At 39.1% G+C, this 18,051-nt stretch overlaps 2 protein-coding genes across 2 annotated transcripts in view; both read left to right on the top strand.

Annotated features, from left to right (window-relative positions):
- The window catches only part of LOC120714575 (cytochrome P450 3A40-like), a 26,865-nt gene extending 8,814 nt beyond the window's left edge, over window positions 1–18,051 (top strand). Inside the window, exons 5-14 of the mRNA XM_040000849.1 lie at window positions 3,020–3,136; window positions 3,568–3,653; window positions 3,746–3,888; window positions 4,004–4,128; window positions 4,425–4,509; window positions 7,014–7,174; window positions 7,277–7,503; window positions 7,826–7,988; window positions 8,079–8,145; window positions 17,910–18,051. Coding sequence (XP_039856783.1) covers window positions 3,020–3,136; window positions 3,568–3,653; window positions 3,746–3,888; window positions 4,004–4,128; window positions 4,425–4,509; window positions 7,014–7,174; window positions 7,277–7,503; window positions 7,826–7,988; window positions 8,079–8,145; window positions 17,910–17,917 — 1,182 coding nt within the window. The 3' untranslated portion in view covers window positions 17,918–18,051. The remainder of the gene's footprint in view (window positions 1–3,019; window positions 3,137–3,567; window positions 3,654–3,745; window positions 3,889–4,003; window positions 4,129–4,424; window positions 4,510–7,013; window positions 7,175–7,276; window positions 7,504–7,825; window positions 7,989–8,078; window positions 8,146–17,909) is intronic.
- On the top strand, window positions 9,533–17,314 carry LOC120714582 (cytochrome P450 3A27-like). Its single transcript, XM_040000865.1, has 11 exons — window positions 9,533–10,647; window positions 10,801–10,894; window positions 11,068–11,120; window positions 11,503–11,602; window positions 13,801–13,917; window positions 14,146–14,231; window positions 14,324–14,466; window positions 14,549–14,673; window positions 15,595–15,679; window positions 16,711–16,871; window positions 16,971–17,314. The coding sequence occupies exons 1-11, from the start codon at window positions 10,580–10,582 to the stop codon at window positions 17,199–17,201; spliced, it is 1,263 nt and encodes a 420-aa protein (XP_039856799.1). The 5' UTR covers window positions 9,533–10,579; the 3' UTR covers window positions 17,202–17,314.

The raw sequence follows: 18,051 nt of genomic DNA, 5'->3' as shown, positions 1-18,051 counted from the left end.
TCCACCCTAATTTACGAATAAATTCTTTACAAATCCTACCATGTGGATTCATGGATTTTTTTTTTTTTCACATTCTGTCTCTCACAGTTGAAGTGTACCTCTGGTGCAAATTACTGACCTCTGTCATCATTTTAGGTGGGGGAACTTGCACAATCGGTGGCTGACTAAATACTTTTTTGCCCCACTGTATATATTCTGAGGTAAGTTGATCTATAGTGTTACATCATATTCTATAAGGATGTTATGTGTTTGTATACTTTCTGCCCAGTTTGACCCATTTAGCAGAAGTCAGCCTGTTTAAGGCTCTGATATCTATTCTGTATGACTTAAAGCAGTTATGACATGGTCTGATTTTCTCACCCAATAAAGGAATATTTCATATATCAGTCTACTCTTCATTTTATCAGAAACAGTTATCACAGCTTGTACATTTTCTTTTTATAAATATATGTAAGCAATGAGCCAAATTTAGTAATGCCAACATACTGAAGGAACAACATTTGTCTCTTATATATGATACACCTATATATGCACTGTCAAAGATACTTGTCTTTGAGTGAAGATTTAAGGTGATAAGACATATAAATAACTGCAACTTGAATCTGTACTGAAGCTCAGTATTTGACACAGAGTTCATGTTCACTGCTGTAATAGCTAATAATGATTAATATAATAACTATAATATTGGCCATATTATATTTACATTACCAAAGTGATATGACTTTAGTCTCATGAACAACATCAGCTAATTCTTATTTACTAACTAATCTTGAAATAACTGTTCAGTACAGAAATGAAGCCCAAAAATCATGTTTTACTGTCCTGTGGTCTCAGCCTCAGATACTTATCAAATCACACAAAGCTCTTGTAGAAACAAACAAACAAATGAACAAAATATGTTCTCCCTCATTTCTGTCAAACCAAATTGTATGACACGTTTCCAGCGGTTAGTATCATGGTTGCTAGGCAACCTGGGAAGCGCGACGGAGACTAGACCGTCCCATACAGACAAACTTGCCGTTTATTTTGCAAATCGAGCTCAACACTGCCCCTAGCGTCCTGGAGCACTTCCGTTGTGTTTTGGAATTTGCATGTGTTTTGGAGTTTGCAAGTGTTTTTGAGTTTGCAAGTGTTTTGGATTTTGCAAGTGTTTTGGAGTTTGTACATGTTTTGGAGTTTGCATGTGTTTTTTAGTTTGCAAGTGTTTTGGAGTTTGTACGTGTTTTGGAGTTTGTACGTGTTTTGGAGTTTGCATGTGTTTTTAGTTTGCAAGTGTTTTGGATTTTGCAAGTGTTTTGGAGTTTGTACGTGTTTTGGAGTTTGCATGTGTTTTTTAGTTTGCAAGTGTTTTGGATTTTGCAAGTGTTTTGGAGTTTGTACGTGTTTTGGAGTTTGCATGTGTTTTTTAGTTTGCAAGTGTTTTGGAGTTTGCATGTGTTTTGGAGTTTGCATGTGCTTTGGAGTTTGCATGTGCTTTGGAGTTTGCAAGTGTTTTGGAGTTTGTACGTGCTTTGTCTCTAGGGGCCACCGTACAAATCTCAGTGTTGATTTTTTCTTTTTAATTGGTCGACATGGTACATTTTTCCACCGATAGGAAACATGTGGCTTTTTTCCCTTTCTTTACTGTTTTCGCGATGTCCTTAGAAAACGCTTAAAACACACACACAAACGTGATGACAGTATTTAGAAAAAAGCATGGCTTATATATATTATCATAACTCTGGATTTACTGGCCTGTAATTAAAATTTATAAACTTTGAAGTCCGAACTTTCAATGTGGGCTGAAAGAGAGACTCCGCGTGGCTGCAGCTTTTTGCTAACTTAAATCAGTCATGTGATTTGGAGGCGCAGCATGTCTGTGGACCACAGAGGGTTAATAACACTCACCTTCCTTCCATTTACAGAGTGTAACATCCAACCACCTGTGTAAAATCCGAAATTCCCATGGTGTTGTTCAAAATGTGCTCTGGCACAATCATAAACGTCGATTGCTACTGAAAACAAGAAAAAAGCCGTCCTGCTATGGGCTGAACCATTTGTTAATGGGGCGGGGGGGCACTATGCAATATATTCAGTTTTAGCATTTATATTCACTGTTGACTGTAACTATGCTCAAACTGTTAATGCTATCTTATTTTAATAAACAACAATGTCATATGCAAAACTGGGGTGGCACGGGATCATTTTAGGGTGGCACTTGCCACCCCATGCCACCCTTCTAGATCCGCCCCTGCTTATTATTCTTTTACTACTCAAATTTCCTATCTAGAGGGCCAATGTGCGTTTATCATCTTCCATATTGAGTTGATTGGTTCAATGCCTGTCACTACCAGATCAACTGCCCATTTTTGCATGTGTGAAGGTAACTCTACTTGGACAAACTGCTCGAAATGCGCTAACAGAAACATTTCAGGATTTTGGGTCATTCTGCACTCCAGATGCGTTAATTGCATTAAAAATTTTAATCTCGTTGACCGCGATGGCAGATTAATTTGCGTTAACGCGTTAATTTTGACAGCCCTAATTTAAACCAATTGAAATAATCACATTATTGTTTCTAGGACAGAAACAATATATAAATATGTTATATAATATATAAATAATATAAATTATCAGCATTGTACTAGGGAGTGGTGTACTTTGAAACAGTTTTCTGACATGTGCTTATTTAATCAATCATCATTAAGCACTGGTAGTAGTTGAGATATTTTTAACAAATATCACGTTTCCCCACATCTATATTATCAAACGAACCTGGATAAATATGACGGGTTACTGATTACATTTTACTCGAACCTCTTTACACTGTAGTACTTATTTATGGTGATGTTGGTATTTGTTGTTTGTTTACTTTCCATTGTTGCATGTACCCATGTGCGTCGATCTAGCCAAAGGAAGTTCTATATGAATAATCAACATAGAGCCAGCACAGAGAAGATTCCAATTACATTACATTATATGTGCAAACCGATGTTGGAAATGTAAGCAAACATTGAGAGTTATTATTTCCTTTTCACAGGATACTGGTTTTTTCACTGGACCTATGGATGACGCTCTCGTAGTAGTCAAAGATGAAAGGTGGAAACGAATTCGCAACAGCGTGTCTCCATGCTTCACCAGTAGAAGACTGAAACAGGTTGATATCATATCTAAAGTTCATTAACCACTTATATCCCAAAAAGTTTGTTTCAGTGGGTGAAAGGTGATGAAACATTTCCCCCACTGTAAACGCTACGTCCAGAAAAAAAGAATCAAGGTTTCTGGATTTCAATACCTGGATGATTGAGTATGAGTCATGACATAACCACTAATGTGATTAAACTATATACAAAATGAAGTACAAAAATAAAAGCCAGCAATTCCCATTATATGTTCTTATTTCTTTCACAGACACTGTAAAGACATTGTTAAACTTTTTAAAATAGAGAAAACGAGTTCACAAATAAAATGTAAAAACATCATCAGTGTGTTTTGATCTGTTTTCTTTCTACATATCTGACAGACATTTAACATCTACAGAATATTAATAACATAATTTTCTTATTTTGTCTCCATTATATAAAAAAGGTTTATCCCCTCGTTGCTCGCTATGCAGAACGACTTGTTGCAAAACTTGAGGAAATGAATTTGGATGAACCCATCACTGTCAAACAGTATGTTGTTCATCTGAAATATGCAAACATATTAAATTGTTCGTCCTAAAATAAATAATGCACTGATCACTTGTCTTTTCCAACTCTCATAGATTTGTGGCTCCTTACAGTTTAGACACTGTGACCAGTGCTTCTTTCAGTGTGGAGACAGACTCCATAAACAATCCAAATGATCCAGTTAATGTTCAAGTCCAAAAGTTCCTTAAATTCAAAATGTGGCTTTTCTTATTCATAAGTATGTCCTTCTTTTGACTTTTAAAAACTCATTTAATTGATTTGTTTTCAGAAAGCAAACTCAATAGTATCTGCAGGATGTCAAATTTTGCTTATTCAGTCTGGTCTCATTTCAGTGGCAGTTCCGTTTGGTGGACGTCTGGCAAAGTTCCTGAACATGGAAATCACACCCAAGGACAGTGTTGACTTTTTCTACAACATCCTCAAGAAATTTAAAAACCAGCATCATGAAGACAAATCTGTAAGCATTAAATTGACAAGGACATGAAACTAGTTGCAGAGGCCATCAGCTCATCAGAAATCTTTATAGACATGAGAGACAAGAGAAGGTTGTTTTCCATATACATCTAGCTTTGAAACCACAGGACTCGCTCCCTGTAAGCTACAGGAAAATAATTTAGGGCAATACCTGGAATCATTTGCCATCTTTTATATACAGTCTATGCACACCGCAAACATTATTGATATTTTTCTTCTGCTGTTGACTCTCAATCATCCACATGTGAGCACATTTGAATATTGTCTTTTCTGATGTAGGCTCGAGCAGACTTCCTGCAGGTGTTGATCCAGAGTGAGATCCCAGAAAAGACGTATAAGAACGATGAAGAACAGCCAAGTAAAGGTATGTGTTTACCACAGAAGTAATCCAGAATAACCCAGTCACCTATGTCACATTTACTTTAGACAACTCAGGATCAAGGGTTTAACACACACATTTTTCTCATGACATCAATCTGCTCATATGTCTCAAAAGACCAGTCAGTCAGTATCATATATTATAAACCAGGAGCTTAATGATAAATAGCTGAAGGGCTCTACACATCACGACGACATCCCTGTAAATATTTATAGAGCCATCCTAGCTATTGTAACATTTTTGATAATCTGGCTATAAAAAATTACATTAACCAAGTTGGATCTCAGGTCAACACGTACCCCTTCAGCCAGAATGTAAACTACAGAAGACAAGAATCAAGGTTAAGGGTATGCATTGGCACCAATGCATACCCTTAACTAAATGTACAGTTTCACTGAGCAACTTTTCAGCTGCCCTGTAGCACACACACCTCCTACCTCAGGTCCCAGCACATCCTTTATCGGGGAGCCATGACTGGATGATGGAGCTCAGGTGTGTGCAGTCTCTGACACCACACCCTGAACCTGCTGCTACACCCTTCCCCTGCAGCTGAGCCACAAACCACACTCCATCACAGAAAGTTTTAGTATTAATCTTAAAAGCATAGAAAAATAATACAAGAACAGGGAAGTCTGTTCTTGTATCTTTTTATTAAAAATGATGCAGTTTAATGTGTCATTGCACTCTGAAATGAAACGAATGAATATTACAAATATGCAGTTGGAGTTTAAAAAAAAAGAAATCATGGAATCAATTTATGAACCAAAATGTATTCTAAACTTTTGAATCATCAAAGCAGCCACCTTTGACAGATATAACAGCTGGACACACCCGTGGCATTCTTTCTACAATAAAACAAAAAATATCAAATATTCTTTTAGAAAGTTCTTCTCATATCTGATGCAGAGGTTCCCATAAATGAGTGGCACTTGTATGTTGCTTTGGTTTCACTCTTCTGCCCAGTCCAACCCAAACCAAAGGTTTGAGTCTGAAGACTGTGTTGCCCACTTCCTGATTTCAAGGTTACATCTTGTTCTTTTTTTCCTGAGGCAGTCTGGCAATGCTTGGACTTATGTTTTGGGTCATTACCTTGCTGTAGGATGAACCCCTGACCAACTAGGTTCATACCAGAGGGTGTTGCATGCCGCTGCAGAATGTTGTGGTAGTTGTTTTGGTTCAGGGTGCCTCTCCCTCTGTACAAGTCACCGAACCTGGATCCAGCAAAACAGCCCCAGACCATCACTCTTCCTCCTCCATGTTTGACAGTTGATGCCACACACTGTGGAACCAAAAATTCGCCTTCTTGATGGTGTACAAATGTCCTGCATGATGAACTGAAGATTTCAAATTTGGATTCATCAGTCCATACCTTCTTCCAGTCTTCAAATAGTCCAATGGTGGTGTTTCATGACCCAGGCAAGCCTCTTTGTCTTGTTCCAACGTCTTAGCGACTTAGCGTCTTGCTTCAACTCGCCCTGTCATGCCTGCAGCTTGAAGTCTTCTCTGTACATTTGAAACTGAGACTTGCTTACTGCTGTTAGGGTCAACCCGCGTGGACCCAGGTAGCAGATCACACAGACACTTTAAGCTAGAGCGTAAATGATTTCTTTACAATAACACAGTTCTGGGATTGCCGTTATAACTGGTGGAGGACTCAAACAGTCTATGGGAAGGCAAGGGAGCAGAGATTAGAGAATAGACACGGTGAGAGGAAGACGAGGACTATGTGAGGTGAGAGAGTTGGAGAGCTTACTTGCCACAAGTTTGGTGACAGGCTGGGCCAGGGGGTGTGAGGAGCTGGTGGATTAGGCAAATAGAGTGCGGGCTGGTGATGGTGCAGGCTGATGAGGGTGACCAATATTCAGAAAGAGACCAACACGTTACCACTTCTGGATGAGGCAATACTCTGACACCAGACAGCAGCTGCGCTGCTCCTCAAATAGCCCCAGCTGATGATGCCTGATGCCCTGCAGGTATGCCAGGGAATCCAATAGATCACAGTCCTGCCCGTCTGCACTGAAAAAGGGAAATGACAGGACAGCAACAACACACACCATCCCAACTCCTAATAACTACAACCACTATTAAGCTGTGTTCCTGTGAGCTGCCTATCATGCAAGCTGTTAACTCTCAGAAACTTGTCCTCGAATTCAGTCGTTTCTTTGGGTCTGACTTTGTTTACAATTTCTCTGTAAAAAAGCACCTACATTTTTAAGTGTTATGATAGTCTGTCTCTCTTCCATCTTAATTGCCTTTTTCTTGCCATTTTTGTAGTAACACACTACTTTCTGCAGTACAACACTGTTAAACTGATGCTCATGAGGGTATGGTACCACAGTGTGTTCCAAGACTCCAGAAAATTCAGAATGCCTGTAGGAATTAGTAGCACCAGCTTTAACCCTAACCCTAACTCTAAGTGCCCGCAGGGGCAAGAAAGTACTAGCTACTGATTACGCTTAAATAAGATAATTAATTATGTTTTTTCATAGGTTTGACTGAACATGAGATCCTTTCCCAGGCCTTGGTCTTCATCTTTGGAGGCTACGAGACCACCAGTACCACTCTAACTAACATCCTTTATAATCTGGCCACCAACCCTGATGCGTTGCAGACCTTACACAAAGAAATTGATGCTAACCTGAAGGAAGATGTACAGTAATTCATCACATAATTTGTTGCCATCCTTGATTCGGTGGTTTGCCATTTGCATATTTTGTTTTTATGTTTTCCTTCTTCTTTATATTTTGCCTAGGCACCCATTTCATATGAAGAGCTGACCGGTCTACAGTACCTGGACCAAGTTATACTTGAATCAATGCGACTGATTCCCACTGCCCCTCGCCTCAACAGGGTGTGCAAAAGAACTGTGCAAGTGAATGGACTCACCATCCCTGAAGGAACCACAATTAGGATTCCTGCGTGGGTGTTGCACAAAGACCCACGCTACTGGGACTCACCTGAGCTTTTCAGACCAGAGAGGTAAATGTACGTGTAGGTGTGTCATCACAAGGTCATAAAGAACCTGGTCATCCTGTAATTAGTGAAACCTGGGACATTATGCTTTGCTTTATCTTTGCTAGATCTTTCGGATGTTTTATCCATTATAGCTTCCACCTAAGTACTGCTTTGATCATAGGTTTTTCCCTGCTGTAAGATCTAACTGGCCAGTGGGTCCCTAATGCCTGCTTAGATGGTTTGGCATCTTTACGTTGGACTGCCTAAAAATCATGGCTCAATACAATGAGAATTATTTGATTATATATATCTACATTTTTAAAGTTTGTTTGATCTGTATCTGCAGGTTCAGTAAAGACAACATGGAGGAGGTGAACCCATACGCGTTTATGCCATTTGGACTCGGCCCTCGTAACTGCGTTGGGATGCGCTACGCCCTCCTCGTCATGAAGATGGTTATTGTCCGTCTCTTGCAGAAGTACACTTTGGAAACATGCAAAGAGACCATGGTAAGAGCAGCAATCCTCCACATTTAGACTGTCATGGTACTCTGCTGTCCTGTCACTGATGTTACATCCATTTCTTTTCTTTTTTTTTAGATTCCACTTCAGTTTGACTGGAAGGTTCAGCCAGTTCAGCCTGTAAAACTCAAGTTTGTTCCCAGAAATAAGTAGTCTAAGAGGGAACATCTCCATCCTATCAAAAAAAATCCTATCAAACATTTTATTGTATAATTTTCTTTTAATGTGAGGCAAGTGCTGCCATAAGGGTATTCATCCTTTTTCTGCTGCTTAACTGTAAAATGTTAAATCAGTGCAGTGTAAATATTTGAATTTTCTTGCAATATTAATAAATCAAATGTATTTTAATTACTTTTCTTTAAATTGTGTTGAACTTTTTTCAAAAAGCTAACTTTACTAATGGTTTACTGTATGAATTTCCTGATAACCATCTTTGATTTGTGCAAACATATTATTCTGTGACACTTGATCTTTAGGTTTGCCTTTGTTAATTTTGTCTTGTTTTCTGTCATGCATGAGCTTTATACAAATGAATAAATAAAATTACAGTTTGAAATCTAGAGACTTATCAGAATATCTCTTGGGACAGTTAAGTCCATGAAATAAGCTGCTGGCAGCTATACACGTCTCATTGATGGCTGTAGTCTTATTATTGGTTTTACCATCACAGCTAGTCAGGTTTCCAAAGGCATGGGGTCTTGTGGGCTAGTCAGAGCGGACACTCCATTTTCCCTCCTGCATCCAGTCTTGAGTCTTGTAGACCGATAGCCTCTCTGGCTTTCAGGCATGAATACTCACATTTTACAAAGCCCGGACCTAGTTAGCATGTAAATATACACATTCATTAATGGTTTTTACAGTTTTTACAGTATTGTGGTCAGAATATTGGGCTGCTCCACCTCCTCTTGGGGTGTCTTAAAGAGTGGAGTGGAGAGACAGTCAAGATACAATAGAGAATGTTTGGTTATGTTGTAATCTTGGTTGTCTCAGTGAGAGACTCTCTCCAGCTCTAGGGCCACTTGGAGAACGTTATAATTAAACTATCAGTGATTTCCACGAGCACAGATGTTTTATGCATAAGTTGTTGGGTGTGGCCAGGTAAGACGGGGATCATTCTACAAACATATGGAATATGTAGGACCTTTTAGGTTTGGATTTTTTCCACCCTTAATAATAAACACCTTCATTTAGACGTTTTGTATACATGTTGTGTTTAATTTTATTATCTTTGTCTAATATTTACATTTGTTTGATGATCTGAAACATTTAAGTGCAACAAACATCCGAAACAAAATATGGTAGGATCCGCCCTGTTAAGAGGGAGTTTTTCGTTCCCACCGTCTCCAAAGTACTGCCTCAGGGCTTGGTCGTATGATTATTGAGGTTTTCTCGCTTTTCTTTGTATTTTTTAGGGTCATTACCTTACAATATAAAGCACCTTGAGGCAGCTGTTGTTGTGATTTGACGCTTTATAAATGAAATTGAATTGAATTGGTGTAAATTTTAAAATAAAAGAAATGATTTAATTAATAATCTCAAAGCAGGAACAATTACTTAATGATGAATACTGTGAAATGTTTCTGGATAACTTCAGAATTAGGTTGTAGTGCAGGGAGAGACTTGGCTAAGAAACCAACTGAGAAGCTGGGAAAATAATATTTATTTGATGATGAAAGCATAGAAATTAACTGAGAAACTAAGACCAGATTCAAGCTGGGGTCATTGTATGTCATGCTGGATTCTCAACTCGCTGGCCAAACAAGAAAAACAGACATGTTACCCAGAATTGGAAATGTTTACACATTTCAATGTAATTAAAGTCGCAAACCCTGTGCCTACTCCTTTGCTAATCTTTATACTCTCTAGGAGATATCGTTCGTTAGTTTGGACAATAACACGCCAGCAAAACTCTAATGCATAGTAGAATTAGATAAATCTCACTGCAATTAGTATGGATCACGTCATCAGAGCGATAAACATGTTAAGTAAAACACAACAAAAGTACTGAAGAGAGTAATGTTTGCACACTTCCACAAAGCTGTGAGAGAAGAATTACAGCAGCCTGTGTCAGGGACATTATCAGCTTCTGCAGGGCCTCCTTGGTTTTTGTAGAAAAAAGGTGGGTCTCAAACAACTGCTGAGCATGCGCAGGAGTAATAGCCCCGTAGAAAAATTCACAAGACTCATATGTTAAAAGTCGATTAGAGACAAACTAGACCGGACGGCAACCGTGGAAAGTGAGAAAACAATTATTGGGGGGATAATGGAGAACTTCGTTATTACAGGGAAGTATTAAAACAGATCAAAACGAAAGTTGATTTACAAACCAAGGACACCCTAAAGCGGATCATTTCATGCAGCAGAAATAGCAGACACATTAGAAATCGTTGATGGTTAAAGTATTTTATTCAGACTTACGCAAAACCGAAAACGTTTTAAAAGCGTCTGACCCTTTTTACACCTTATTACGTAAACACATTTTTGTCTCATACGCTCCTCCCACCACATGACGTCTTCTTAGGTTCGCTGGTTTTCCAGCCTTCAGCTACACCTGCGCTTTTGTCGGAACGAGGTCAAAAATGTTTTTCACGCTGTTTTCAGCAACCACCTGGACTTTGCTTGCCCTCCTTTTCACGTTGATATTACTGTGAGTATTCCTCGACTGTTCACTGCGGTCAAGCCACCGCACCTGGAATCTTGTTTCTTCTTAATTACCTCGAAAGCAACAGTTTGGTGTCAGGCTTGCTGTTTGTTTTATTGTCCAACTGGCTCCTATCCTCGCTCTCTTTTTGCAACACAGGTACGGAATATGGCCATATCGGTTATTCAAAAAGCTGGGGATACCTGGACCGAGACCCCTGCCTTTTATTGGAACGATGCTGGGCATGAAGAAGGTACGTACATACACTAAACTCACCTTAGCGACTGGGATACGAGGAGCAGACTGATTTAATCATTGAGATTTAGAGATCGGGATTTGCTTGATGAACCTGTCTGTGCTCACGGCCAATTCAGTGGCTTTTTTGACACTAATACACTTTTTTTTTTCCTGTCTACCTTTTTGCAGGGATTTCTTGCTTTTGACCTAGAGTGCCATGCCAAGTATGGGGACGTCTGGGGGTGAGTTGTTAATTCATCATGACTGATAGAAGACGCATTCAAATCCACCACTGATATCCACTCATACCAAAATATCTCTGGGAGCCAAACTCCCAGTATGTTAAAAATGTAACATATTGTGACTGTGGTTGTGAGGTCAACACTGTGACAGGATGGAATAATGGAAAAAGTTTTTTACTGGCTTCCTCTTTTTATGAAGTTGTTCTTACTTTGGAGCTTGATCTGATAAAATAGTTTAAATATGAGATGGTAAACAAATATCTTTCGGTGGAAACATAACAAACCATTTTCTCTTTAGGGATAAGTGCAAGAATCAACTTACATATCCAGATGTGTAATAGTACAAAAAAAAAAGAATTGTGAAAGACTCTTCTTTTTTTAGGTTGTACGATGGACGAACGCCAGTGTTGATGATTGCTGACCCTGAGATTGTTAAAACTGTGATGGTGAAGGAGTGCTACTCTGCATTTACCAACCGCAGGGTAAGAGGTTCATCTTGTTGTATATCAGAAGTCCTGTCAGTGCAACACTCTCCATGTAACATAGAGTCTGCTAACAAAACATTGTTTTTTACTTTATTATTTTTCCAAGTTTGCTTTCAGTGGCGCTATAGTCTGAGGCTGACATGTGTAATAACACAATAACTACAGGGACAAACTGGTATTATATATAAATGAAGTAATGTTCAAATCAGGCAGATTGGACTTTCACCAAGAGTTACACATTTATACTCAAGGGTTACATCAGCCCACACGTACACAGGAGCTGAGACACATGAAGTAAACCAAGCAACACACTTCATTGTTTTGTAGCCACCTAGAGATGAAAGATAGATGTTATCTTTCTTGCTCTGTGTAGCAGAATCAGAGATACTTTTACAAAGGTTTTAAATATTTAAACAAATTCACCTTGTGACATTTATTTTTCTGGGACTGCTTCAGAATAGATTAAAAGGAGGGATGTTTTTCAGGGCTCATTTGTTAAAATGTGATATTTATTTATATAACTATTTAACTAAGCATCATCAAATAGAAGAATTGCTGTGGCAATGGGACTGAAAAGTCTGAATTCAAAGATTATGGTGCATGTGCATGTAAATGTGTTTACAAATGACAGATCACAGAAAAGAAGCGTGTTTTAATTTTAATTTCCTGTGGGCTGAGCCCTGCTTGTCCCGAGCTATGCTTGTCCCACATTCACTTCACATTCTCAATAGACATGAGCCTAATGTCATTTAAGCACCTCAGCCCAAAAAATATATGACATGAGTAGCTAGGTTGACTAAGCACTGGAGGTTGACCTTCATTGTTAGTGACATACGTCAAAGTGGACTTTGACAATAAAATAAAAAAAACATATACATTATAACAGTGGTTCTCAAACTTTTTTTGCTGGGCCCCCCTTTGTTTTTGTGATTTTGAAAACGCAGCTGTTTCGTCCACACGTAAACGGCGTTTGGAATCACCGAAAACGGAGATTTTTTTTAAAACTCCTTTTTTGGGTTTACGTGTGGACGAGGAATACAGAGTTCGTCACGCAGCGTCAAAGGTATATGCCTTTTTCCACGTCACGCTGTGTGCCACGTTATTGTTTACAGGAAATGAATTGCAGAATGGCAGATAGTCAGATTAACAGTATTTTGTCTCTATCTTCAGGTTTTACAGGCTTACACACACGCAGTTACTGTCCCTCTATTTAGAAAGGCAGAGGCGTCACGGTGTAATTATTTTACATGAGGTTGTGTAATAATATTCAACATTGCCATCAATACATTTTTCAAAAAATGCCTCTCTGTGCAAAATTGGTTTAAAAATATGAACAACTGTGGGATACTGTTTGTCCGTGATTTGAACCGAGGGAACAAATCGTGGCAGGATCAGCCTGATATTATTCGTATCCCACTGTAACTTTACTGTATACAGAGCTAATATCTCCAAAATGTCAGGAGTAGTTATTTATTACAACAAGTGTTTGTGAACTAAAAATCAAGAATGTGGGATACTGTTTGTCCGTGATTTGGAGAGCCCAGCGCTGCTCCCAACGCAGGGGAAACCAATTCTGCTGAGGAGACCTACCTCGGCACTTGTGCAGGTGAAACCAAAGGGAAGATATGCTTCCCCATATTTTCTAGTCTTTGGCTTAGAATGAAGTTGGTTTGGAAACATATTCAGCTATGCTTCATCTCCTGCTTTGCTTTGTGTGGGCGCCCCGTGCTAGCTTTGTCCAAGCTTTGCTTTTGTTTTTTTTCCCTTTTCATGCCCCCCCCCTGCAATGGCTCTGCGCCCCCCCCCCTAGGGGGCGGGCCCCACACTTTGGGAAGGTCTGCATTATAATATATTATATAGAAGGACTTGGAGAGAGCTGTATCTCACTGCGTGAATGTCTTAAGATCTCAGATATTAGAAGTCAAAGATTTCAGCCAACAATCGTTGGTTCCTATCGTAAGGGTAATAAAATCATATTGGTCATAAAATTTTAGTATGTAATGCTTCAAGGTCAGGGGTCAAAGGTCAGACATCAGCAATCTGCTATAAACGCAGGTTGACGTCATGTTGTAATGAAAACATAAGCGCTTGCACTTTGGCGAAAATGGTGTTAGAAGACATTACACTATCTGAGGAAACTTTGAGTTTCTGTGTGACAGGGTGGAAGCAACAGTAAAGTTATTTCCTTTTCACAGGATACCAGTTTTGTCAGTGGACCTATGGATGACGCCATTACAGTAGTCAAAGATGAAAGGTGGAAACGAATTCGCAACAGCCTGTCTCCATGCTTCACAAGTGGAAGACTGAAACAGGTTGATATCACATCTGAGTTCATTAACCACTTGTGTGTTAACATGTATATGAAGTGCATTTTTTACTTGCTAAAATATGTTGGGAGAACAACTCCCAGGCATGGCTATAACTGTTGGAACCGTTACACTTAAAAAAAAAAATCATGGACAAAAAATATTGACCTAGACTAGATTAAAAAAAATTATAAACATAATTCTCTTATTTTGTTTCCATTACTAAAAAAAAAGGTTTATCCCCTCGTTGCTCGCTATGCAGAACGACTTGTTGCAAAACTTGAGGAAATGAATTTGGATGAACCCATCTCTGTCAAACAGTATGTTGTTAATCTGTAAAATGCAAACATATTATACTGTTCGTCCTAAAATAAATAATGCACTGACCATTTGTCTTTTCCAACTCTCATAGGTTTGTGGCTCCTTACAGTTTAGACACTGTGACCAGTGCTTCTTTCAGTGTAGAGACAGACTCCATAAACAATCCAAATGATCCAGTTAATGTTCAAGTCCAGAAACTACTTAAGATGAAAATTTGGCTTTTATTCTTACTAAGTATGCCCTCCTTTTATGCAAACACCATTTGGTAATATGCTATCTTTAGCTTTAGGTTAACAACTCTTTGCTCTCTTTTCAGTGGCATTTCCCTTTGGTGGACGTCTGGCAGAGCTCCTGAAAATTGATATTGTGCCCAAAGACAGCATTGACTTTTTCTACAACATCATTAAGAGATTTAAAGATCAGCATCATGAAGAGAAATCTGTAAGCATTCAATTTAAAACGGAAGATCAACATTGTCTTGTCTGTATGCACTAACCTTTGGGTCATTGTCATGTAGCTGTAGCTTCATGTTATGTGGGGTTGAAAAGGAAGATGCTACGAGGGACTGTACATATCCTTGGCTATAATACTGTACAACAATAGTATAGCAGTACTATAGTTGTGCTGAGTCTTTTCAGTGTCCCCATCCTGATGTTTTAAACTCAACATGCCAAACAATGAGCAGCTCTATCCTCACCTGCAACTTCTCAATCACATAGTAAAACATCCCATGCCTTTTCTTGCTGTGTCATTCTAATGGCACCATAATTTACAAAGCAAATGTATTGTTGAATTTAAAAGGAAATGAAACTAGTTGCAGAGCCCATCACCTCCTCAGGAAAGTGTTTACTGACACAATGTAGCTAAAGTGCTGTTTTATGTAGCTTTGAAACAAGAGTAGTCACCCCCTGGTGACCATTAGGAAAAATTACTTCAGGGAAAAACTTTAGAGAAACTTCTGCATTTTTCTTTGTTTTTGTTTGTTTGTTTGTTTGTTTTTGGATGTAGTTTTGGACAAGAACACCAGTGACGCCTGTTTTCATCCATGAGGTGTGTGCGGCAAAAAGCTGTACAACATGTGCCTTGAGGCGACTGTTGGTCTGATTTGGCGCTATATAAATAAAATTGAATTGATGTTCACATTGATGATAAACTGGACTTCATTAAAAACATGGAAGTCCTCTACAATAAGCTGTCTCTATTTCCTATTTTCCTATAACATTCTATAACTTCTCCTTATGAACTAATTTCACCTGTATTAACTTGTGTGTGCTACTCTAGTATTGTTTTAACTTTGGAATATTCAATTTCATACATGGTTTCTGGAATTGTTGTTAACGATGAATGTTTTTTCTTATCTAGGACCGAGCAGACTTTCTGCAGGTGTTGATTCAGAGTGAGATCCCAGAAAAGACGTATAAGGATTATGAAGAACAGCCAAGTAAAGGTATGTTTTTACCACAGAAGTATCAGGGCGAGTAGGGCAAAGTGTAGGGCTCAGCTTGTTGTCCACTTTCAAGTCACTCATGTCACATGTACTGCAGACCTGCCAGTGTTACATGTTATAAATCAGGACCTGGGTGATAATTAAATGAAGGGCTGTACATACCTCTGTAATATCCCTGTAAGTATTTATATAGCCAGCCTGGCTAAGTGTTTTAAATTGTATGTGAGAGATTTCAAAGTGAGCCTGGACTGTAACAGGCCCTATGAGGCACTGTGAGGTGTATGAGATATTGTGGAGCATTAAGGGCTTTGTATTTCAAGATGAGGGAGCCATGGAAGAGTAGCCAGGAGAAATGGGATATCTATTTCTCGTTGGTGTTACCACTTCCTATACAGCATTTTAGAGCTATTGGAACTTGGAAACTACTGGAGAAATTTAACACACAGGAGAAGACACACAGCATGAGAAGACAACATGACAAAGAACAAGGAGAGACCGACAATAAATAAACAGCAGGTAATGAGGGGAGATGGGAAACAGGTGGGAAATACACCGGGAGCAAATCAGGAATAACAAGACAAGGGAAGTTAAACTGAACACAAAGCACCTGAGACAAGAGACTATCACAATAAAACAGGAAATTACACTGAGAGGGAGACGAGAGGACTTGACACAGGTAACGATTACAAAGACATGACTGTCTTCACAATACAGGCACAAAAGGGAACAGACAAAAGTCAGCTATAATTAACCTAGAGACTCAAAACACTGCATCCATGTCACAAAACACTTGCAATAATTAGTTTGTCTTGCCTTCAGTTAACTATCTGTTAGCTATTAAAGTAATTCCTCAGGAGTGTCAAACATTATGTGGTTCTTCACATCACCTTCAGATTTAGGAAACTGTCTCTGGCATTTTTCTTTTTGATCAGTTGTCAGTTTCAGTGTGAGATTGGCTCAGTACTAGTTACTGATTACTTTAAGGTTATTATATTAATTATGAACGGACTTTGATTTTGTTTTTTCCGTAGGTTTGACTGAACATGAGATGCTTTCCCAGGCCTTGATCTTCATCTTTGGAGGCTACGAGACCACCAGTACCACTCTAACTAACATCCTTTATAATCTGGCCACCAACCCTGATGCGTTGCAGACCTTGCACAAAGAAATTGATGCTAACCTGAAGGAAGATGTACAGTAATTCGTCCCATGTGTTTCTATCACTGATTTAGTAGTGGACATCATTTATATATTGTCTTTTTTTTTGTGTTTGCTGCCTTTATTTGCCTAGGCACCCATTTCATACGAGGAGCTGACCGGTCTACAGTACCTGGACCAAGTTATACTTGAATCAATGCGTTTGATTCCCACTGCCCCTCGAATTGACAGGACATGCAAAAAAACTGTGCAGGTGCATGGCTTCACCATCCCTGAGGGAACCATAGTTGGGGTTCCTGTGTGGTTGTTGCACAAAGACCCACGCTACTGGAACTCACCTGAGCTTTTTAGACCAGAGAGGTAAATGTGCATGTAGGTGTGTCATCACAAGGTTATGAAGAACCCTGTCGCTCTCCACAAGAGGGAATAATTAGTGAAATCTGGGACGTTTGCTTTATCTTTTTCATCCCAAAACCTCTGCAGCTGTCTGCTTTGAGTCATTGTCGTTCTGGAAGCTGAACTGTTCCCCCAGACTGAGGGTGCTGCAGTGTGGAGCTGGTTTTGATCTGACTTGTCCTCAATCAGGTCCGAGAGCTCCTCAAAGCTTTAGAAGTAACAGTATATTTTTGCCCTGAACTATGCCCTCCTACTCTTTATGTTGAAGGTTGCCTGGACATCGTGGTTAAATACAGTGAATTATAGGACTCTACATATCTACATTTTTAAAGGTTTGTTTGATCTGTATCTGCAGGTTCAGTAAAGACAACATGGAAGAGGTGAACCCATACGCGTTCATGCCATTTGGACTCGGCCCTCGTAACTGCGTTGGGATGCGCTACGCCATCCTTGTTATGAAAATGGTTATTGTCAGTCTCTTGCAGAAGTACACTTTGGAAACATGCAAAGAGACCATGGTAATAGCAACACTCCTCCACATTCAGACTGTCATGGTACTCTGCTGTCCTGCCACTGATTTTACATCCATTTCTTTTTTCTTTTTTTTAGATTCCACTTCAGTTTGACTGGAAGTTTCAGCCAGTTCAGCCTGTAAAACTCAAGTTTATTCCCAGAAATCAGTAGTCTAAGAGGGAGCTGCTAGCATGATGACGTTCATTGTGCATTTTTTTTCTACTGCTAAATTTAAAAGGTTATCAAGTCCGTGCAGTGTAAACACTTGAATTTTCTTGCAGCATTAATAAATTTTAATGACTTTG

This window comes from Simochromis diagramma, unplaced genomic scaffold, assembly GCF_900408965.1.
Source record: "Simochromis diagramma unplaced genomic scaffold, fSimDia1.1 OVJJ01000596.1, whole genome shotgun sequence".
Classification (NCBI taxonomy): domain Eukaryota; kingdom Metazoa; phylum Chordata; class Actinopteri; order Cichliformes; family Cichlidae; genus Simochromis; species Simochromis diagramma.
Note: the sequence above shows the minus strand (reverse complement) of the source record. Positions and strands in the feature narration are given on the sequence as shown.

Excerpts from the sequence above, each read along its gene's own strand:
- LOC120714582 (XM_040000865.1), top strand. The coding sequence starts at position 10,580 with ATGTTTTTCACGCTGTTTTCAGCAACCACCTGGACTTTGCTTGCCCTC. Across the intron at positions 10,895-11,067 it reads CGATGCTGGGCATGAAGAAG|GGATTTCTTGCTTTTGACCT; the intron begins GTACGTACATAC and ends ACCTTTTTGCAG. Across the intron at positions 16,872-16,970 it reads ATGCTAACCTGAAGGAAGAT|GCACCCATTTCATACGAGGA; the intron begins GTACAGTAATTC and ends TTATTTGCCTAG.